Source organism: Nothobranchius furzeri, chromosome 4 (genome assembly GCF_043380555.1).
Source record: "Nothobranchius furzeri strain GRZ-AD chromosome 4, NfurGRZ-RIMD1, whole genome shotgun sequence".
Taxonomy (NCBI): Eukaryota; Metazoa; Chordata; class Actinopteri; order Cyprinodontiformes; family Nothobranchiidae; genus Nothobranchius; species Nothobranchius furzeri.
The window spans coordinates 48,592,749-48,616,029 of NC_091744.1; the positions used below are offsets into that span (position 1 = coordinate 48,592,749).

Sequence of the window (23,281 nt, forward strand, 5' to 3'; positions counted from 1 at the left end):
TGCAGTCCCATGCGTGGTCCAACGTGTAAACTCCATCGTCCCTGTTCATGGTCCCACATCCACGTCTCCTTATCTCTATAGCTTCTTTTATCCATCTTTTGTATTTTTGTTGTTCGGTGGTTATGATCCTTGTGTTGTCCCAGTCCATTATATGGTTTTCTCTTGTGCAGTGATCTGTTACGGCTGACTTCTTTATTGTGCTTTCTGCTTCTTGTTTTGCTGCTCTTGTGTGTTTTCCACTTGTTTCTTTCTTGTACTCCTTTCTTACAATAAAGAAGTCAGCCGTAACAGATCACTGCACAAGAGAAAACCATGTAATGGACTGGGACAACACAAGGATCATAAACACCGAACAACAAAAATACAAAAGATGGATAAAAGAAGCAATCGAGATAAGGAGACGTGGATGTGGGACCATGAACAGGGACGATGGAGTTTACACGCTGGACCACGCATGGGACTGCATCATCGGAGAGGGGAGAGCGGGCAGCAGAGGGCGACAACGTCCTCTGCTGCCCGCGGATAAACGGAGTAGGAAGTGACGCCACCATCAGCGTCAGCTCTGAGGACGTTTGCAGACGCAAACGAAACATTAGCATGGTAAAGAAAAACCTTTCTGTGTTTAAAAAAACAAAAACAAAAATGGAATTGGGTTAAATTCTGCTTGTTCTTATATGACCAGTTTAAAATAAATGATTACACAATAAAACACTAACTGTGTTTATGCTGAAGGCTTTAACCCTCCTGCTGTCCTAGTGGGTGTGACCCCTGGAGGAATGTTGACCATTGAGCAGGGTTGATGGTTTATCCCTTGGGTCCATGTGGCAGAGGTGAGGAGTGAGCACCACCTCACCCCTGCCACGTGGACCTCAAGGGATAAACCATCAACCCTGCTCAATGGTCAACATTCCTCCAGGGGTCACACCCATTTGGACAGCGGGAGGGTTAAACATTGAACAGCCACTGACCTACTAAGTGTTTATACAATATCCTGATATAAGCTTTAGTGTTTGCACTGAGCCTTTATGACTAAAACAGAAACGTTTTGTTCTTGAGTTTCAGATTGGCGCTGCACAGAGCATTGCCTGGTCTGAGGGCCCGTCCTGTAAACCTGGACCCCTTCCTTGTGTTCTGTCAGGCTCAGCTTCAGCAGACTCTGGCTTTGCAGCAGCGTCACAGCAGCGAGCTCAGGTAAAAGTCTGTGTAACGCTGCACAGGTAGCGGCACCAACCCTCACTTTTTGAGTCTGTTAAAACTGGAATTACAGGGAAATGATTCATCTGACTGAGAACTGTGGAATATGTTAGTTCCTTTAGGTAACTGTGGGTCAGTCAGAATCTCACCAATGTAACTGTAAAAGACTCATAATCAACCAAAAGGGTGTTGTTCCCTTCTGAATACAAGTGAATCTAAAATGTGAAACTAATATATGAGACAGACTCATGCCAGGCAAATAACGGATGACTATGGCTGACTGATCTAAATCTGAGACAGTTAGAACGTTATGAAAAGGTTTAGTATTCTAGACTCAAAGTGTTGCTCTAATCAGCTGATGAATCCAAAACACCTGCAGCGCGTTCCTGAGCCTTTACATCAGGGCTGTCAAACTCCAGACCCTGCACCTTTTAGTTGTTTCCCTGTTCTGAAACAGTGTACTCACCTGTGCAGCAGCTCATGAAGCTCTCCAGAAGCCTGTTAATCACCTGCTGGTTGAAATCAGGTGTGTTTGAACAGGAAACACTAAAACGTGGGATAGCGGCCCTCGAGGACCTGAGTTGGACACCTGTGCTTTACATGGTCTCTCAGTCTACTGAGATGAAGGGACTTTTGCACCATGCTCATATTTTTCAAGTTTCACATGTAGCACTGAAACATATGATTGAGTTTGTTGCATAGTGTCTGTTGAGGTCAGATATCAGCTGAGCTGTGATCTAACTCCTGCAGGATTTAAACCGTCCCATACAGGCACACGTTTAGCGCAGCTATCTTCTCCCTCACACACAACTGTTGTGTTTACACGTAAACACTGATTAGAAATATACATATAAGTAAAATTATGGGAATTTTTCCACAAACAGGAAAACTATTTGGTGTATTTCGCTTTGGAAAATGTCTCATCAGGTTAAATGGCGTGGATGGGAATTAAAACCTTTACCTGAATCAGCCACCAGGGTGGGGATGGTGTTGAATCTGTGTTTCTGCCAGTTGTCTGGCGAGAATACAAACAATGAACCAATGGAACATAGAACATTTTTATTTCCTAAGTAGGAGACAAACTTCTCCAAACTTGTCTTCAGGATTTAATCCAATGAGTTAGTTTGTTTCAGCGTCTGTAAAATATAGAAAATAAATGATGTATGCTGTTACTTTAAATATTTTAAATAATAATAATATCAATGATAATTAATCAATTAAGTCCCTTGATTAATCAGTCAATAATAATATTATTATTGATATTATTATATATACAGTCTCATCTATTAAAAAGGCTAATGAAATGTCAGTTTTTGGGATATTCAAATGCACTGTCCTGTTGTCCCAAACAGAATTTATTTTTACTTCTTATTAGATTTTTACCCCACAAATACCTTATTTCACTGAAAGAAGAATGTGATGAAACCGTCAATGGGAATATGTCCAAGCAGGACGATAGATATGACCGTTGCTCTGTCAGAGAGATTTCTTGTCAGACACCAGGCAGCGAGGAATGCCAGCTATTCCGTGTTATGTCTGATACACAAGGCCTAGTGAGCCTAAAGACAACGCCCATCTATTTTCTCAGCTCCTCCAGTGTCGCTGGCCTCTGCACACGTTGGTACTCCTGTGCACAGAAGACCACCAGCACTTAAAGCGGTGGACAACTTTCTGCTTATCTTCCTGACCTTTACTAAATTACACAGAACAAAAGATGAAACATGGCGGCGGCTGCTCCAGCGGGTCACACCGAGGACTCCTATGGCTTGAGGGATAGAGTGGCGCTCCCCGAGCCTCACCCCTCGCTGTGTGCCCTCTGCTCCCCTGACCTCTGGACAATGAGCCATTTTGGGGGCATTGCAAGAGCCAACACAGACATTTAACCCCTGGTGTGACCTTGGGTCACACTGACGTTTAGGGAGGTGAGAAGGGTGCCTTACGCCACTCTACTGATTGCTGTAAGCTAAGACTTTGACACGTTTTAGGAGTTTATTTCTTTACTTTTACTACAAGCTGGGTTTGATGTCTAAACACTCAACACATATAATGATCAAACTAAAGGTTTTCTCAACAGACTTGTATAATAATTATGTTTTGTTGGACACGTTTATGGTGACCTTGGAGTGAACCAGCAGGTACAGAGACAAAGGATCACAGGGGTCACCATCTTCTGCGACCCCTGTCTCCTCTATCTGTTGTCCCACTGAGAAGGAAAGGCTGGCTCTTTGTAGAGATGGAGCTGTACTCCACAAGACAACCGGCTCTCTGGACAGGCTGAGGGTGTTTCAGCGCCCTCAGGGTAGAGGACAGGGAGAGCAGCGGAGCAAAGCGTTGCTAATAGATTCATTAAGTTCCCCATGAGGTTGCTTTGTGGTCGGCTTATCCTCAGTGAAAGAGACTTTATAAGTTAGAGGATCACAAGGAGGCAAGTCTCACTGAAAAACACACACCTGAATATCATAGTTTCACATGTCATTTGGCCTGTCAGAGCAGATAACACCATGTTATAAACATGACTTATATAGGCTAACGTTCAAGTGAACAGCTGTTCATATTGTGAATTGAAGCTCAAATATATGCAGGTGTGATGTGGATGAGAACATGTGGCCAAATGCAGAGTAGATGATGTATACAGTAGATTACAGTACCAACTTTGTTTTGTAATCCCGGTGCTTTTTCTCTTCATATATTTTGCAGTAATACAAGATATAGTCTGTACTGCAGCAGTCCTGTGTCTGTACATTACGTAACGCTATGAGACGGTCATTCACTTTTTTCTATTGAATTTCTGCAGCAAAAGTAACAAAATGCATGCATTTCCATACCACAGCAAACCCAACAAGACCAACATGTAGCAAGGCTTCAAATATAAGGGCAGACCTGACACATACCATTGTTATTTCAGCTGATGATAGTATTTATTTTGTCACTGTGTTGTGTTGTTGGAAGGGAACATGTTTTATGCATCATCACTTGATTTAGCAGTGTTTTGCTAGAGACAGTGTACTGTGGTAGTTCATAGTATTGTATTTTGGAAATGAGTTTTGGGGTTTAGTTTAAAGTGTGTGTTCTGAGCATGCATGAACCATTTAACCAGTTGTGTGTTTTAGGTGTGAAGGTGTGTTAAGAGTTTAGGAAACTTGTTACATGTTTTGAATTGTAAACAACTGTAAGCACATCTAGAAAAATATCCATATCCAATCAGAAGCCAGTCCTGCAGTCAGTCAGCATCATACATGGTGAGTTAACAACACTTGATGACGTCATGTATACTTAAGTACTTAGTTAAGTTAAAAGATCTTGAAACACTTACTATGGTTTAAGGGACTTTGTGTGGTTTTGAGTCATCAATTATTTTTTAACCATTGTGGAAGAAAGAAACTCCTAAAATAAAACTTCACTAATTAATCGTTGCTTTTTTTAAATCATTACAGTTCTGTAATTAGTTCACGTCATTTTAATTCTTACCCTTTTCAGGTAAACAAACAAACAGACAAATAAATAAATAAATAATTGGGACATTTTCCTGACCAATAAATAAAGATACACCTGAGCTCATATACAGCAGGAATTGACTCTTGATAACTGATGCAGTCGTTACCTTGCTGCTGCTCGTCCATGATGTCGATTTTCGGCTTTACTTAGTCATCGTCATTTGATGCTGATTATGGTTAGGGTGCAGACTCCGCTGCTAAGAATAGCAGCAGGTATAAATGAGACATTAGGTGGAGCTGCTATGTCTAGTGAACCAGCCGGTGATTTAGAGAATACCCTGAATCAAAGCTGTTTGGTGCATTGTGTTAGTCCAGGTGACACCACTCAGAAGTGTCCTAGTCTGTCTGTGGTAGAAATAACAAAACGCTATTTAAATGTTTTTATTGATTTATTTTTTATTCATCCACAGCAAGGCTTCATCTCCTACTTTGGAAACCCATTGTTGGTACTTGACTACGGCTCTGCAGCTGGCGGAGGACCATAGGCTTGCCCATGAAAACGGTCACACCAGCGAAGTCTTATCTAAAACACATCCTGAGATGGGCTGTGCGAGTCCAGAGAAGATAGCTGATTACCCACAATCTGAGTCAGTTGAAGCATCAGTAATCCCAAACATGAGCAACATCAAAGACAGACACCTGAGATTTAGGGATCAACCAGTGGAAGAGAATCACCACAACACTTCTGACACGACTGGCTCAAGAACCAAGTCAACAGAACCAAAAATAAGAGAAATACGCTTCCTCGAGCTGGATGAAGAACCTCCATCCAGTGTTTACGACTTGGATCTCAAGGAGTAATTTATCTAAAGTCTATTTATATACATCGTCTCATTAAGATGCTGGAATAGCTCAGCTAATGAAAGTATGTGAAGCTTCTAGCACAGCTGACCCAAACCAAACTCATCGTCTTTTATACATTTTCTTCATAGCAGCTGAGCCTTTATTAGTTTCTGCTGCAGAACATTTGTCATCATTGGAGCCTCCTCTGTTTGATTTACAGCAGAAGATGTTGACGGTCCTCCTCATTTTAACACACAGCTTTATCATGAACACTCTGCTATCTTTGTGTGGGCAGTACATCTTTTATATGACTGGTGTCTCTGGATGAGCTGAATCTCTCCAGAGCCCTGCTCTCCAGATGGCTCAGGAAAATATTCATGGTTCTGAGAGATGAAGGCACTGTGACATCACATATATCCTTCATATTTGTATGTGTGTGTGTGTGTGTGTGTGTGTTTTCCTTTCCGTGTGTGTACTTTTTGAGCAGCAGAGCAGCAGGCGTGATTCAGCAGAGGTGGAGGAAGTACAAACAAAAACATGGGAACACTGATGCCCCCTTCATCATGAACAAGGGAGGAGACAAAGGGAAGGTGGTCGGACCTTCCTTTTTTAGCAGGAGCACCATTAGCCAAGAGCATGCAGCAGCTGTCATCCAGGTAAACACTTAGTACATGTTTCAAGGCTGGAAAGTCAACATCTTAAACCGGTTTTCCTCTGAAGCTGAGCTCATATGCATTTGTTTCCCAACCAAACTCAAAGTTTGTTCAAATGTTTGAATAATAAAAAAAGCATTCCTGTGAGCTATAGACATGTAATTAATGATCCTACTACAACAGCTAGAATTTTCCTAAAGTCACTTTTACACATCCATGAACATTAATCTGCAGGCCTCAAACCTAGCATGGATGCTTTTTGGGCCAGTCTTCTGCACAGACGTGTAAGAGCTGCTGCTCTGAAAACATGCCACTCACCACCTCTGGAATCAACTTTCAACACGAGAAGTGTTTGATGAGTCCTTCAGGATCCTCTGAGAACGAAGTGTGTGTGTGTGTGTGTGTGTGTGTGTGTGTGTGTGTGTGTGTGTGTGTGTGTGTGTGTGTGTGTGTGTGTGTGTGTGTGTGTGTGTGTGTGTGTGTGTGTGTGTGTGTGTGTGTCGGGCGGGTATGGAGCGATTAATCAGTTTCCAAAGACATGCGGTAGTAAGAGTTGTAGAATTCCTGTGAGGCTCAGCCTGAAGTGAAATGTGCCCCCCCCCCCCCCCCCCCCCCCAGCCCATTGGGAATTGAAGGATTTAGAGGCTCTCTGGAGCTCCATTTGTCTCAGAGCAGCTCGGAGTCAAGCAGAGTTCAAACAACACAACGCTCAGCAATTAAAATAAGGGCGAACATGTTTTATCTCCCCTAATGGGACAACATACAGTATTTACGTTTGCTCTGAGATTCATGGAGGGTTCTCTACTATTTCTTATTCTTTGGGGTACCTCCAGGCATTTTGGAGGGGCTTCATTGTAAGAAGGAGGCTCGCATCTGCTCTTGCAGCGGTCATGTGTCTCGATGATGGAGAGGATGACATCTTGGAGGAGGTGGATATGGAGGAATTTGTTTTTGATGAGGTATGCACACAAGTTTGTTTTCCTCACTTGCATGGTTGAATCATTTGTCTACACTGGACACGGGTCTGCACAGGCTGAACCCTTACCCAACAACCATCTCCATTCATGCAAACCTAAACTAATGGCTACAATTCTGTGCATGTGTAGTGACAAAGAAAAAGCATGTAAACCTGTTCACAAAACAGAGAATCACAGTCCCAAGTTCACAGGATTGCTCTTTTGGTGAGTGCAGTTTAGAGTTTTGCATCTTTGACTAATTCACAAATCGTTCATTTAAATTAGATATTATGCATGCATTTGAAGGGAAAGCTGCCCAGTTTTATGCAAATGTATGCTTAGCTAAAAATGTCCTAATCATTTAAAATGTATTTTTAAAGATACAATAGTTGTATAGTACATTAAAAACATGTTCATGAAGTTTTTGCACTAAGTCCCTCTCTTGTAAAACAACCTAAGCCTTTGTGTTCTTGACAGTTTCAGTACCTTCCAGAATGAGCCATTTCAGGTCTCTGTCACTTTAAAGTGACAGTGTGTATTTTTCCTGGACATAGGGGCAGTAGATGCCTTAATAGTTGCAAGAAAGCTGTATTTTTATGTTGGAGTTAGACCTTACCAACGGATGCCCATTAGGATCAAAAAGACCCGGGGAGTGCAAACTTCAGCAAAATAACGAGCACATCAGACTCCCTTTCATCACTGGCAACAAGTGAGGAGGTAAATGTGTAAAACAACAACGTTTATTATTGGTGAAAGTTTTGTAATCATTTGTTAAAAATCAGTAAATGCATTTTGTCCTCATGGGCTCCCATAGAAGGAAACATGGCATCTAATATGGCGTCGCACAGAGACATAGACCCACTCCCATTTATATTTGACCAGATTTTAGGGTCATATGTTTGAAAGCCGCCAGTATTTTTCAGCAACTCGGCATAATTTCATTCATTTTCAACATTATTTTGATGGATATTTCCAGAGATTAATGATAAAAGCTACACTATGGGTGTGGCCGAATCCACGGGAAGGATGCTTGTAAGAGCGCATTTTGAGGTCGATGACGTCACAGCGCAGCGACGAGTACTGTCCGAATTTCAAGAATACTCATTCTCACGTCCTCAAACGCATCCTCGCTCCGCCCACATTCCGAGGACGGGTTTGTTGTCTCCTCACAGAACAAGGCTATCCCAGCATGCTTTGCGCGCCGGCTGTGGATTTTCAACAGGCAGAGAAAATGGGGAGAGCTACGAAGTTTTAAACGTAAGTTTGTTAAAAACTAGCCGTAGAAACCTAAGAAGCTTAAAGCGGTTCAGTTTATAGACATTTTTCGTTTGTTTATTTGTTTTTTAAATTACATTTTAGGCAGAAATCAGCCAGAACGAGTTTGTTTTGCAGGTCCCAGTTATTCCTGTGTGTGTGTGTGTGTGTGTGTGTGTGTGTGTGTGTGTGTGTGTGTGGTGAATTAAACTTGTCATTTGTTTTAAGGACAACGGAGCAAAGAAGCGTTTTTATTAAGCTTAGAGGTGAAGAGTGAAGCTGTTTACACACACAACCACAGAACTTCTGCTGTGAAAAGTAGTTTTACATTCGGGGATTTACACAGCTGACACGTTTTAATGAAGTAAAAAGTTTGTGTGAAGAATAAAAGTTTTATCTTCTCAAGTGGATAAATGTAAAAATGTGTTTATTGCCTTTTTGTCACCTGTGGTCTGATTTTCTCTGTAGGACTGCAGGTGTCCAGGGTCAGGAGAGGCTTTACCTGGTGGTCATCCTGGGAGAGAGGCCTTCTACTGTCATCATGTTAATGTTATTCAGCAGTTTGATATTTGAACACGTTTATTAAAACAAATACTAACTGATATTTCTTTCTGGTCATTGGTTTTATCACCAATTTTATTAGATGTTTTTGAACATGTTACATGAACAGAAAATGAAAAGATGGTAAGGAGACAAGATTATTTATAATACGTTACACTTATTTACAGATCAAAATCAGGATGGACCAGTTATGTACGGTTAAAGCAGGATTAACCTGAGTGACTCTTCCTGGATCATTTATTTAAACTGAGTGAGCAGGAAGTCTTTAACAGTGCAGCTGGATCTGCTGCAGGAGGATCCAGACGTGGATGGAGGGCTGGAGCAGACCCGTGGCTGGACGTTTCTGGTCAGAGGAACATCATACAGGACGGTCTGCAGAGAGAGCTTTGGGACGCTTCTTCTCACTGTCCACTCCATCGTCCATCTACAGGGACTGCTGGGCTGGCTCAGACGACGGCTGTTACATCTCTAAGATGTATTCAGAAATATGAAATGAGGAGATGGTTAATGGATCCACTGGTATAACAATTGTGACTCTTCAGCAAATAAAACCACAGTGCTGTTTTTAATAGAGGTTCCTACATAAATGACTTGCCTGTTAACAGTAGTGGTGGTCTGCTGGTACCTCCTGCAGGACAGAGCAGCACTGACCTCCTCCACACACATCTTCCTCAGGCTCATCCTCCAGACCCACAACTTCACCAGCACAGAGGCAGATGTGCAGCACAGTGTATGCGCACCTGTAATAGATCAAAAAAGAGGTTTGTTATAGAAAAATGAAAAACAAAACATAACCTGCAGTACACTGGTTCTGTTCAGTTTAAAGAAAAGCAGCAGGGAATAGTTAAATAAAAACTACAGAGAATTTACATTTTTAAGACAGATCTAATCATTATTAGGCTTAAGTTGAATAAACAAATGCACATTGAAAACAGCTAAATGCCATTTTATTAAAAAGCCTGTTTTTTAAAGCATTTTACCCCATTTGATGCAAAATAAGTTCTGAGGTCCAATTTACATTAGAAAACATCCTACTGCATTCAACATTTATAATGCATTTGGTTTATATTAATTACCTACACGATAATACTCTGTTGAAATGTGTTGTGCACGTTTAACAAGTTCATTCTGTAGCTTAAAACATACATGAAACCATCTAAAGTTAACATGTAAGTCCTGAAAGCTTCTAGAATAAACAAAGTTACTTTACCTGAAAACGGTTGTGAACAAACGCTGCTGATGGACATGAAGCTGCTCTAGCTCCTTAATATTCCTGCTCCATTTTCGCTAGCTTTAGCATTTTTCCTTTGCGTGTAGCTGCCGCCACGACTGTGACGGGACCTACGGGCCACCGTACAGGTGAAGGCTAGACTGTCCAAATTCAGAGCCGCTGGGTTCTGGTCTTAGCAGTTTAGCAAGGACCCGTACTCATAAGCATCCCACCCGTGGATTCGGACCGACACACCCATTGTCAGTTTAAGAAAATAAGCTGCAGCTGGCAACTCCCACCCTGATAGGAAGGGGTGGTTGTCACGTTGCGGGTGTGGATGGCGGCGGATCATGTGTGGTGGAGCAGATCAGGAGGCAGGAATGCAGGCACGGATAAAATAAAAGTGGATTTAATAGCAGGATATGGCAGGGAACAAGAACAACACGACATACAATAACACAATGATCCGACAAAGACTCAAACAAGACGGGAGGTATAAATACTCAAGGAAACAATCAGGAACACATGGGAAGATTAACACGGGGCAGGTGAGAACAATAAAGACTAATCAGAGGCAGGGGAGAGACACAGACAGGGAGGCAGGAGCAGATTGTGACAGTACCCCCCACCCCCCACCCCCACCCCCACCCCCAAGCGGTGTATACCAGACGCCCACAAAGCCACAAAACACTGGCGACTCGGGAAACTTGAACTTGGACTCTGGAGCAGGAACACTCGGACTTGGAACAGGAATACTCTGACCTGGAACAGGAACACTCAGACTTGGAACAGGAACTGGAACACTCGGACTTGGAACAGGAACTCGGTAAACTTGGAACACTGGACCTCGACAGCAGCAGGCGCGGGACACTGGAACTCGACAGCAGGACACTCGGAAACTGGAACAGGAGACTGCAGCAGCAGGCGTGGGACCCTGAAGAGGCTGCAACGGTGGGACTCTGAAGAGGCTGCAGCATGGAGGACCTGCAGGCATAGGCCCCGCAGGCATGGACCAGGAAGTAGAAGAACTGCAGGAGCGACGCGAGGAAACCCAGCTCGGCGGCAGGTACTCGACAGACAGTTTGAGCAGGTGCACATCACGATTCGCTGGGTCACAGGCAGAGGCTTGGGTGCAGGGAAGCAGAAGAAGAGCGAGGAGACCGGCTCTACCACCCCGGAGAATGTTGGCGTGCATAGGGGGTGTAACTCCATCAAAGCTCCAGGATCTGCGGCTTCCATGGGAAAAACAGGATGGGGCGAAAACAGGAGAATGATCTTGACCACCCCGAGAACAGGTAGGATGTGCCAAAACCTCCCAGTGGACTCGACCACCCTGAGAACAAGTAGGATGCACCGAAAAAAACCCTCAGGTCGAAATCTCCCTCCTCTGAAAAGGAGATAAAGCAAAAAAATAAAAATAAAAATCCTCCACACTCAAAGAAATCAGTTGTTGGATGAACACAATCTAATCATGGCACCCATTTCCACATAATTTAACCAAGTACGATAACCCATTTTTGATCATGTCAAACGAACACATTTGGAATTTGGTGGTTTAATTTAATCAGATTACATCGGATCAATGTAGTATCCTTTCATTGACTCAAAAATTATTTAAGTATGTAGAATACATTTTTTCATTCATTCAACAACAGTTAAAAACTTGAGAAAACACAATTAAATCTTGTTGTTTGAACATCTATCTTGTTAATCAAGGCAATTACTTAATGAACCAATATGGGGGTTGATGATTTTACTCATATCAATCTATGTATTTCAATTAGATTTGTTTTCATTTGTTACACATAATTAGAACCCATAATTTTACAATAAAAAAAAATCACAATTAGATTATGATGACATTAACTTTATTAACTGGATTTAGTAGACAACATAAAAGCGTACCATTTTTGTACATCTTCTGCAAGCACAATGCAATTTCAAAGGTAAACACTAGAACACTTATTTAAAGAGGCCGTAATGTCCCCCTCAGAGTCTTAAGCCTGGTTTATGCTTCTCCGTCAGCTCCGCAAGGGACACACACGCACGGATTGACAGAAGCGTTTTGCTCTCATACTTCTCCGTCTCCTGGGGAGTGTTGCAAAGCAATTGCCCGGCAGGACCACAGAAGGCGTAGCGCTGTTCTGTGGTATCCTGTCATGTATCCGGTCCAAGATAGTGTGTTTATATTGTGTTTTTTGTGTATATAAGATACTTTTAACACGGACATATTTGTCTCTCATTCTCCCACCGCTTCATGCGCTCCCCACCTCTAAACCCATGTTTCCTGTCATTTCTGTCCACAAATAAAGCGCTTGCTGCGCATCTTTTCACTCCTCCAGTCACGGGAGAATTAAACGTTCATATTTTTAGAGTTTTTTCGCGAAATATTCTTCAAGCTTCTCCGTGTCTGCCGCTAGTTATCCTCGGCTCTCTTTGCAATGGCGGCGCTGTAAACAACAGCGGCATCCTGACCAATCACAAGCTTGCGTAATCCGTCTCGTTCGACAGATGTTTAAAAAAGTGGGCTCGACTCCGTACGTACTTGCGTGCCCTACGCAAGGAGGGATAATGGCGTTGCGTGTCTCCGCACTGACGCAGATGGAGAAGCATGAATCAGGCTTTACTCCACTCACGTATCAATTTTAAAAACTGCAACATTAGTAGGCGTTGCCTGGAGGACCGAGAGGGCGGAGCCGCGGCAGTGACGAAGACGATGGCTAACTAGAAGATGCTAGCTCCCTTCACTCTGAGCAGTCATTAGAAGTGGAGAACGTTTCTCCCCCTCCTTACCCAGACACTCGAGAAGAAAGGGACCAAGTCTATTAGGAGGAGACAAGCGGACCTGAGCCTTATTGTTTTGAGCTTGTGAGTTGCCTGAAATTACCGGAACCGACCCAACAGAACCAGCTCTGAATGGTAAGTAGCAGTTAGCCATAGCATCAGATTAGCTGCAGGGTTTTGCTCCACGGCCCGAGAGCTAGTATTCAGCATGTTTTAGAGGTTTATCTGCTTCAACACACCTGGTTTTAATCAGCAACAAATAGCGGAGCTGCTTAACAGCTAATCTAACCTGTTAAAGCAGGAAAATCCACTGAAACATGCTGGATAGCAGCTCTCCAGGAGCTCTGGGCTCAAGTTACAGTCTGCTGCATAAAGTTATGAAAATATCCCATGAGAAAATTATTCTGTAATGTGTTCAGCCCACTAAAACTGCCCTGATTTCATTATTTATTTATTGATACTAGCTGCTCTTGGTTGCAGGTGATCCTCTGGTGTCTGCAGCTGGTCTCTGCTGGTGTCGTCAGGATCAGGAGCTTCCAGAAGAATGTGCCTTTCAATGACTCTTTCCCCCTTATTTGTTATATTAATTAAATAAATCTCAATTGATATATTTCCTATTTTTGTTCATGTCCATAAATGCTTAAACACGCTTGAAATTAAAACGAGCTTTTAACAGTGAGGTGCTAGTTTAATTCATCACAATAGAGCTAGTTAAACATGCAATGTGATAATTCAATTAATGTAATTTATAAATATCCATTAAAATATCAAAACTGGAATCAAAATGAGATATTTGGCAGCACAGAAAACTTGTCAAACACAATATTTATTATAATAATTGTAGGCAGACAGGAGACAGAGCTGATGGAGGTTCTCAGTCATCGAAGCATGGCTGAAGGCTTTCCAGGAACAGGAGATGTGGTGTTGTCTCTTCTCTCTCTATTCTGCCAGATGAGCTGATAGGTTACAGAGGTGTGAGGACATCCTCATGCTGTCATAACCAGATGACAGGAGTTATCAGGTGATCAGCCAGGCTAATGATGAGATGCAGAAAGAAAAATCATGCAGAAAGAAAACAAATCCAGGACAGTGTACAGTAATAATAATATGTGGTGTTGCTCACCTTATGTGCTCTTATAGAGTATTAACGTGTTCCTGCCTCAAAATTCCGAAATGTTTTAATTTTTTTACCTTGAACAGTTCACTGAGCTTGCACTGTCACTGAGGTGGAAGCTGGAATCAACAGCAGACACCTCACATCTTGGTCTTTTCAGGGGTGTGGATGCTGCTCTGGGACCTTCTGGAAGATGAATTTCCATCATGGTCTCTGTGTCACCAGACACACTGCGGCTGTGAGCTCTATAAAAAACAAAGAAGCAGCACATTTATAAACGTTTAAAAGAGCATAAAATCACGTGTAACAATCTGTAAAACAAATTAAAACTAGAAGGTAATAAAATGTTTACATAGAAGATTATTCACCTTTGCTACGGGTAACGCTTCACGTCAGCCTGGACAAGTGCATTCTTGCAGATTACTAAATCAGTCTGACAGCCAGTGTCTTGGGCAGAAGCACATTGTTGTTGTTTATAAAGTCAGATAATATACAAAAGAAACTGTCCTATATAGGCGCTTTATAACATTCCTAGTGTGTGATCGTTGTTATAACGTAAAAGTCAGTCACATATGATGTGGAGAGCCTGAAATGCGACCTCCTCAACAGAATTCCTCACGGAACCGGGTCACGCTGTGCTGGATTTCACGCTGTAATGCTGTGTGTCAACTAGTGCTGCGTTAGTTAGAGTCACTGTTGCAGAATTACCGACTGACACAAAAACAACCCGAATCTTCTCTGAGCCTGACAGTCATGTGGACCGTTTTGTCGGCCAGGGCTTCGAGATATGTTCCGATTCGCCGCTGATTCTAACCTTACATCCCGTTCCACATTTTGTGAACTTGACAAATCTGCCCGAAGGCAGTGCAGACTGATATTAGCTAAATGGAGTGAGCCACGTCTCGCAAACTTTACATTTAGGTAGGAAATTGTCTTTAGAAGATGTTAACTTTTATTTAGCTTACTCACCTCAGACTGGAGCCCGCCATGGTGGAGGAGCAGAGCCGGTGGGCTACATCTAAATCGCGGAAGAGCCACGGTGGGCATTGCCTCCCTCTTGGAACGGAGACGTGCAGAATCGCGGGTAAAATGCTGGTTGCAAACTACAGCACCCGGCGGGAGCTGAATGTTTTCCAGACATGCAACCACTGGCGCCTAATTTCTAAGTCCAGCGGAAAGGAGTACAACCCCACAGAGCCACCGCAACCATACTACACTACACCTTCTCACAGCATACTAACACGATATGGAGCACTAAACCTGAACTACTTTCCTAATAACACTAACAGCCAAACACTAACTAAACTACACTATCCAACAGCCAAACTAACACTAAATAAGTATGTATAACACTAAAGGCTACGCTAAAGACTAGGATATGCTAATGCTATATGCTAATGCTGAACTACGGCTAACCTACACTCGCTTGCAAATCCAACTCGCCACAAGGCGTGGCCGAGACGCTCGTTGCTTCTATAACTTTGACACAGAGCTGCTACGTAGTACTCTAACGGGTTACGTAGTATCTTACTCTTTAGCCATTGGCTAAAATTTATTCAAAATGAGTCAAATTCTATGTTTTAAGCTGAAGGTGGCGCTATACTGTGGTATTTAGGCAGAATTTTTAATTTTTAAAGAAAATGCACCAAAATGCTAAAATAATGAATACACACATTTAAAACACTATTAGACACTCATTTATACAGTTCATCAGCAAAAAAATTTAATTTAGACGTTACTTGCTCTTTAAACAGGAAATTCCATTGTAATCATGCAAATCAGACAGTGGAACCAAAACTGCCACAACTTAAGACGGATGTAAAAATTGCTCTATAAACTTTACGTTAACTGTATTATAAAAAATCATCTAAAAATTATAAACATTTCTCTTTTGGCAAGATAAAAATGAATACAATTAGTATTGTGTGAATTTGAAAATAATTAAATAAAATAAAAAGTACCAAAATTATAGAAATAATTCAGGGGCAATAAACCAAAAATAAAATATGGGGGAAAAAAATCATAATCCATAGAAAATAAGTACAGGGAGTTCAACACAAAATAACTTTTGGGAAGTAAAACTAAAACAATAGAGGGCTTCAAATCTAATTAAATTACAGTTGACGAATCATTTTGTCATGTTGAGCTGTAGGAGTTGGTGGACCATGTGTGGTGGAGCTGACCAGGAGGCAGGAATGCAGGCACGGATAAAGTAAAAATGGGCTTAATGACAGGATACGGCAGGAACAACGAGAACAACATGACAAACAACAATGATCTGACAAAGACTGGCACAAGGAGGGAGGTATAAATACACAGGGAAATCAGGAACACATGGGCAGGTTAACGAGGGGCAGGTGAGAACGATAAGGGCTTATCAGGGCAGGAGAGAGAGAGTCAGGAAGGCAGGGGCAGAACGTGACAGTTACCCCCCCCCCCCCCCCCCCCCTCCCTTAAGGGGCAGATACCAGACGCCCACAAGGCCACATAACACAGGAGACTAGGGGAATTTGGAACACTTGTGACTGGGAGACTTGACTGGGACAGGAAACACTAGACTTGACTCGGGGGAACCAGAACACACTTGACTCGGGGGAACCAGAACACACTTGACTCGGGGGAACAGGAACACTTAAACTGCAGCAGCCGGGCGTGGGACCCAGCAGAGAACTGCAGCAGCAGGCGTGGGACCCAGCAGAGAACTGCAGCAGCAGGCGTGGGACCCAGCAGAGAACTGCAGCAGCAGGTGTGGGACCCAGCAGAGAACTGCAGCAGCAGTTGTGGGACCCAGCAGAGAACTGCAGCAGCAGGTGTGGGACCCAGCAGAGAACTGCAGCAGCAGGCGTGGGACCCAGCAGAGAACTGTAGCAGCAGGCGTGGGACCCAGCAGAGACTGCAGCATGAAGGACCTGCAGGGATAGACCCTGCAGGCGTGGACCAGGAAGTGGGACAAAACAGCAGGAGCGATGCGAGGAAACCAGGAGCGGTAGCAGGTACTCGGCAAACAGTCCTGAGCAGGTGTACACCATGACTCGACTGGATCCAGCAGGCGGAGGCTCGGGTGAAGGGAGGCCGACACGGAGCAGGAAGAACAGCCCTACCACCCCGGAGAATGTTGGCGTGCATAGGGTTTTTTACCTCCATCAAAAACTCCAGGAAAAGCAGCTTCCGTGAAAAAACAGGACGGGGCTGAACAGCAGGAGAGGAGAATGGGTCCGACCACCCCAGAAACAGGTAGGATGCGCAGAAAAACCCCTCGAGTCAGAATCTCCCTCAGCTGAAAGAGAAAAAAAGAAAAAATAATCCTCCAGAAACAGATGTTAAGCTCACCACAGGTCCAGGTTGGTCAGATCATTCTGTCATGTTGAGCTGTAGGAGTTGGTGGACCATGTGTGGTGGAGCTGACCAGGAGGCAGGAATGCAGGCACGGATAAAGTAAAAATGGGTTTAATGGCAGGAACAACGAGAACAACACGACAAACAACAATGATCTGACAAAGACTGGCACAAGGAGGGAGGTATAAATACACAGGGAAATCAGGAACACATGGGCAGGTTAACGAGGGGCAGGTGAGAACAATAAGGGCTAATCAGGGCAGGAGAGAGACACAGTCAGGAAGGCAGGGGCAGAACATGACACATTTTTCAAATTCAATCAAAGTCTACAATGTTTGGTGTGTCTAATTGTAATAATTAGTTTCTTGATCCATTTCTATATATCCGTGTTGTCATTTTGGTTTCAGTCCTCCAAAGCTAGCAACATAGCTTTGCTGTGTTTTAAAACATGCCAGTAAGCAAAGGGGATGCATTAAAATAATAAAGAGTGAACTTAACCGGTGGCAGTGCAGGTAAACTTTACAGGCATCTAACACATAAAAACAACAAACAGTGTACCTGAAACCAGCAAATAATATTTCTTGGAGGAATCTCCTCAATTACATTTTTGTGAAATGTAGACTTTGTTCTACAAACTGAACATGGAATTTGGTGGTTTAATTTCCCAACATTCTTTTAAGTGCTCAAGCACAAATATGCCTTTACACAAACATGAACTGCAGTCTAACTATATTTGTGTTATGCAAGCGCCCCTAAAAAAAAGCATTTGGAAGAATAAAAATAAAAGAGGGAGACTCTAAAGTACTCCTATGACATCTCCATTTTACCATTGGCAGTTCAACACATGACAGCAGTGTGTGTGTGAATTAGAACCTATACTACAAACCCAAAAGAAATAAATAACAAAAGAAAACAAGTCTGTAATTCTGACCCATTTGGAGCTATCTATATGACAAATAAAAATCATCTGCAGTGCTACACATAAAGGTGAAGTGCCCAACAGAGAGAATCCAAAAACTAAACTTTTTTTTAAATAAATACATTTTGAATGAAATAAAATAAATAATGTAACCCTATATAACTCAAATATTAATCTTCAGTACCAGAAATCACCATTGCACCAATGAACTGTTCAAAACCTTCTGTCATTTTTAAGTGCACTCACCCCATAAGCTTGTTTTTCAGAAACTGTGCCTTTGAAGAGAGCTTTTGTCCATCAAGGTTTAGAAGTATCTTCTGGAAGACTTCAAATGTGCATTTAAGTTCAGGTGGGTAGCTCAGGTTCAAACAGTATATGAGTCCAAACAACAAAGCACATGCTTGTGCAATGTTACCTACACCAGTGAGAGCCTCCACACCCTCAATCAGGACACCGATGTCCTCTGGGTCATCTTCAGGTTCAGCACCCTTCTTCTGGATGACATACACCCCCATCACGGTTTGCTCCATGCAGCTGTTTGCCTCGCTGTCCGTATCCTACGTGAAAATAATATAGAACAAAATAAAAGTTAATAAATTGTTTAAACACATTCAGTTTGAACAACTTTACTCTATGCTGTTCATAAAATTTAAGTAGTCAAAGTTATCAATAGAAGAAGAAAAGATCTCTACAGCGCCTCTCAAGATAAAAACCACGAGACGCTTCACAAAAACAAAAAATGTAAAATATAAAAAAGAATTTAGAAAATTATTTAAAACATATTTAAAATGAGCAAAAAATAGACAACTGTGATTTAAAAAGGTAAAGAAAGAGAGAGAGTGAATAGGAAAGAGGGAAATCAGTGGATCCTGAGGAAGGTGGAATAGGTCGGGAGAGCAGAATAAAGAGAGAGTGGTGAAGAAGGTCATACAAAAGCCAGCTTGAACAAGTGAGTCTTCAGCTGCTTTTTAAAGGAGTCCACGGAGTCCACTGATCTCAGGCTCAGGGGGAGAGAGGTCCACAGTCTGGGGGCCACAGCAACAAATGATCTGTCACCTTTGACCTTTAGCCTGGTGCTGCACAACCAGTAGGCTTTGGTCACTGGACCTCAGGGACCTGCTGGGGGTGTAGGGACTAAGAAGATCACCAATGTAAGTAAGATGGTGCTTGTCCATGTAAGGCCCTATAGACCAGAACCAGGATCTTGAAATGAACCCTGAAGTTGACTGGCAGCCAGTGAAGCTGGAGGAGAAGCGGGGTGATGTGGGTGTGTTTGGAGGACTCGGTCAGAAGTATGCATGTGCTGGCGCATGGTCAGGATGGTACCACCTCTGCCTCAATGTGAACCAGGAAAAACCCTGATGTTGTAGCATTGACTCACCATGTACTCCTTTATTAACTTCTCATTGTCCTCGTTTAGGTAGGTGCACAAGGACTTCAAGATGCATGCTCGTCTGGTGTGTATGTTGTCATGCTGGAGAGGAGGAGAAGATTCTATGAGCCAAAACTATATTGTTGTTCTTGAAGCAAGGGTGATCAGTTCAACTAGCATAATTGATCTTTAGGTTAGAAATTAGCAAGGTGATGTACCATTTGTTAAGCAGAAACAAAATGGACAACTTCATCACCATTTCAAAGTTATTTTGCTGTCTATTATATTGCTGTCTATGACAAAGTCTACTCAATTCTAATACAAACCTTAGAGATGGCAAGCATGTGACCTCTTATTTTCTTTCCAAGTGTCCCTCCTTTGCACTGAAAGAGATCCATCAAGCGTGGCGTGTGTTGGTCAAGCTCGGCAAAGAAAGTAGTTAGCAGAGGCTTTGTGGTGATTCGCAGAAACTCCTTGTCGATCTGTAATAGAGAACAAATGAATTTATTAAAAACTTTACTGTATATTTCACTAACTTCACATCCAAGCTAATTAATGATGACTAAACAGCAAATGCACAAATGTCTCTTCAATGTAGTCGTGAAAAAGCTGATCACAGTACCTCTATAAAAGCAGAGGTTTTGATTCATTGGATTCAAGTGTTAACCACATGTCATCTGAGGTTGTATTTACAACATTTTAGGACCAGTTAGGACCTGGACGATTCTTATATCCTGATGCATATAACCGAATAAATTAATGGGTATTTACTTTTTCACATTACTCTTTTCAGGGATGCGGGAACCAACAACAGATAGCAGATAAATTACATGCAAGATCCAAATGCATTTTGACCACACTTGCCTCTCTTTCAGTGAACAGAGCTGGCCATCTGCTTTTTAAGTCTGCAACCATCGGCTGACCCTGAAGAACTTCTTGCCTTCTGTATGAGAAAGTCTTCTTTATTTTGGCACTCACAGAGTTATTATTTCTTTTAGTCAGTTCAGAAATAATTGCAACTATTTCCTGTTCCAGACTTTCTGATGTCTCTCCTTTTGGATGCTCTGGACAGTAGTTAACGTCAGCTCTTTTGGGTTTCTTCACATTGAAGGCTGCCTGACGATTGTCACTGGACTTGTTTTTGATGGAGTTTAGTCACCTCAGTACATCCAAGGCCTCTCAGTTTGGTGCGAAGGTTAGACATTTTATATTTTAGGCTAATTTTCCATCCATAACAGCCATTAAAAGACCCCTGTTCTCTAAGTCAAGGTTGCTTTTTCACAAGAGCTTCTGCAACATCAGTCAGGTCATTGTCTGTTGGGTAGGCTTTGAATTTGTATATTTCTTCTGCCAGTCTTTCCAGAATTTGGGATTTCAGTTTTAGTGAGGGGTTCAATAGAGTTCCCCCATTGGCGCAGGCAGTATCAGTCTTCGCAAGCTCTAATTCAGCATCATCGCTAAATTGAGGTATAGTGAAGACACTTGGCCAAACCCAGTGCCTTGAGGATGGTGATGAACCTGAAGATGAAATAGGCTCTGTATCATCTGTCAGTAGAGGAGATGGATGAAGACTCTGCTGCTTGGCTTTGAGAAGATCTTGCATATTCTTCCTGTGGGCTTTGCAAAAATATCACCTTAAGGGTGGCTTTTTCCTTTACTTCTGAGATGTCTGACAAATTTGTGAACTCATTTCCAAAGTCTTCATGTTGATATTGAAGTCGAATATCTTGTTGCAATCCAAAATTTGTCTTTACTGTGTGGCAAAAATCTTCAATTGAGACCGGTGTCCCTCCTGGAAGAATCAACTTCCTGGCATCATCTTCACCCAGGATTATTCGCAGTCTTAGGGGTGACGTCATTTTGAAGATCTGAAAAAAAGTTAAGTGGCTGGAATTTGAAATATATATTCCAATTTTAATATCCCAGCTATTTTTTGTTCTACAAGCTCAGTCAAATTTTCAGTGGAATCATCACTTCCTGACACAAACTCAGTTCCAACTTCCGGATTTGAGAAATCAGAGCAACTAGCACCTACACTTTCAGTTTCTTCTGAATCTTGTGCTGGGTCAACAAACACCACTAAATCTACCTTGAAATCTTTAAGTGAATCTGAATGATGCTTCCTGTTTTTGTGTGAAGAAAATGTACCAAAAATATTTGTCTTGAAAGAGCAGCCTGAAAATACACAAGTTACTGTCTCACTATTTCGTAAATGTGATCCAATATGTCCAAAGTAATCTCTCTCTGTGGTAAAGTCACTGCAGTCACATAACTCACACCTAAAAGTGACTGATCTGCCAGCTGTCTGTTTAAAATGAGAAGAATGACATCTGTACACATGTGTTTTTAGTCCACACCAGGTCTTAAATGTGCATGGACAATTTACATATATACAAACAAGCGCTGGCTGGGTCCATAATGGTGATGTAATCTACAGTGTTTCAATAATTTGTACCTACTAATCTCCCTGACGGAACAACTCTTGCACTGCCACAATCACGTCACTGCAAGAAAAAATGAGAAGCAGTTTTTAAGGATGGTTTAATTGGCTCATTTTTTTTAAACAAATCATAAAACTATCATAAAAAATCTATGATGATAAAATACTTACCATGAGGAGGCAAATAGGAGGCAAACAGACAAGGGGGGCAGCTTTCTTTGTGGTGTAACTATGGTAAAGAAAACAGACAAAATTATTTTATAAAAACGTCCACAGTGTAATTTCTTCTTACTTTTCTGCAAATGTATATTACTAACACATGCACATCCATGCACATGTATAAAAATGCAAATACACATAAATACTTCTTGCAATATACAATTCACAGATAAACATCCAATCTGCTGCCAAATATTATAGCAGTGTTTCAAACCATGCAATAAAAAGTGGTGGTAGTTGCTGTAAAGGTTCATGCGCTCTTCATAACTATCTGCCACTGGGTTTTTCTCTGACCTCCTATTCATACTTTTATTCCCATGAGCACTCGTCACTTCGAAGTATGCAGCCCCTGAATTTGGACACAGCTAATGTTTAGCAACTCGCGCGTACTACAGTTTAACTTGCATCAACGCGATATGCAAAGGATCATTAAAAAAATGAAAAGAAAGAAAGACCACAATGGCTTGCAATAACCGTAATTTAAGAGTAATGTTACGGCTAACAGAGCAAGGTTATAGTTTATGTTAGCTAACTTAATTTACTGTGGAAAAGTGAATTACAAACGTTAATATTTTACTAAACATCTCAATACCTGCTCAAAACACTACTCAAAACTAACTACAGAAATGGCAGTTGGCACCGTCTAATACCTGGTTTCCTCTGCATGCGGTCCGGTCTGCTTTGCCGTTTAATTTTCAATGCAGACTTGAATAGGAAAATGTGGAAAAATGACTAACCAATGTTACTAACTTTGTTTGACTAATAAATTTTCACACATTCAGTACTTACCTGTAACGAGGAAGTGACCGCAGAGGGAAACAGCACTTCACTCATCACAAAACTTGGTCCGTGTTCCCGCTTCTTAGCTTCCGGGAAGTTTGAGCATGCGCACTAGAAATCAGAATGAGTTGCTGATTTGAAGTAATCACACTTCATTGGACTGAAGAATGCCAGTCTTGTTCATTAAACGTTTTGTTATTTTATGTTAAACC

At 42.0% G+C, this 23,281-nt stretch overlaps 1 protein-coding gene across 6 annotated transcripts in view; it reads left to right on the forward strand.

Moving 5' to 3' along the window:
* LOC107397133 (leucine-rich repeats and IQ motif containing 1) overlaps positions 1 to 23,281 on the forward strand; it is a 90,630-nt gene that overhangs the window by 17,700 nt on the left and 49,649 nt on the right. For 4 of the 6 annotated variants that reach the window (XM_070550212.1, XM_054737468.2, XM_070550211.1 and 1 more), the window contains exons 14-17: positions 1,057 to 1,191; positions 5,099 to 5,485; positions 5,959 to 6,127; positions 6,958 to 7,083. In XM_070550212.1, coding sequence (XP_070406313.1) covers positions 1,057 to 1,191; positions 5,099 to 5,485; positions 5,959 to 6,127; positions 6,958 to 7,083 — 817 coding nt within the window. The remainder of the gene's footprint in view (positions 1 to 1,056; positions 1,192 to 5,098; positions 5,486 to 5,958; positions 6,128 to 6,957; positions 7,084 to 23,281) is intronic. The other 2 variants (XM_070550210.1, XM_070550213.1) reach the window with 2 other exon arrangements.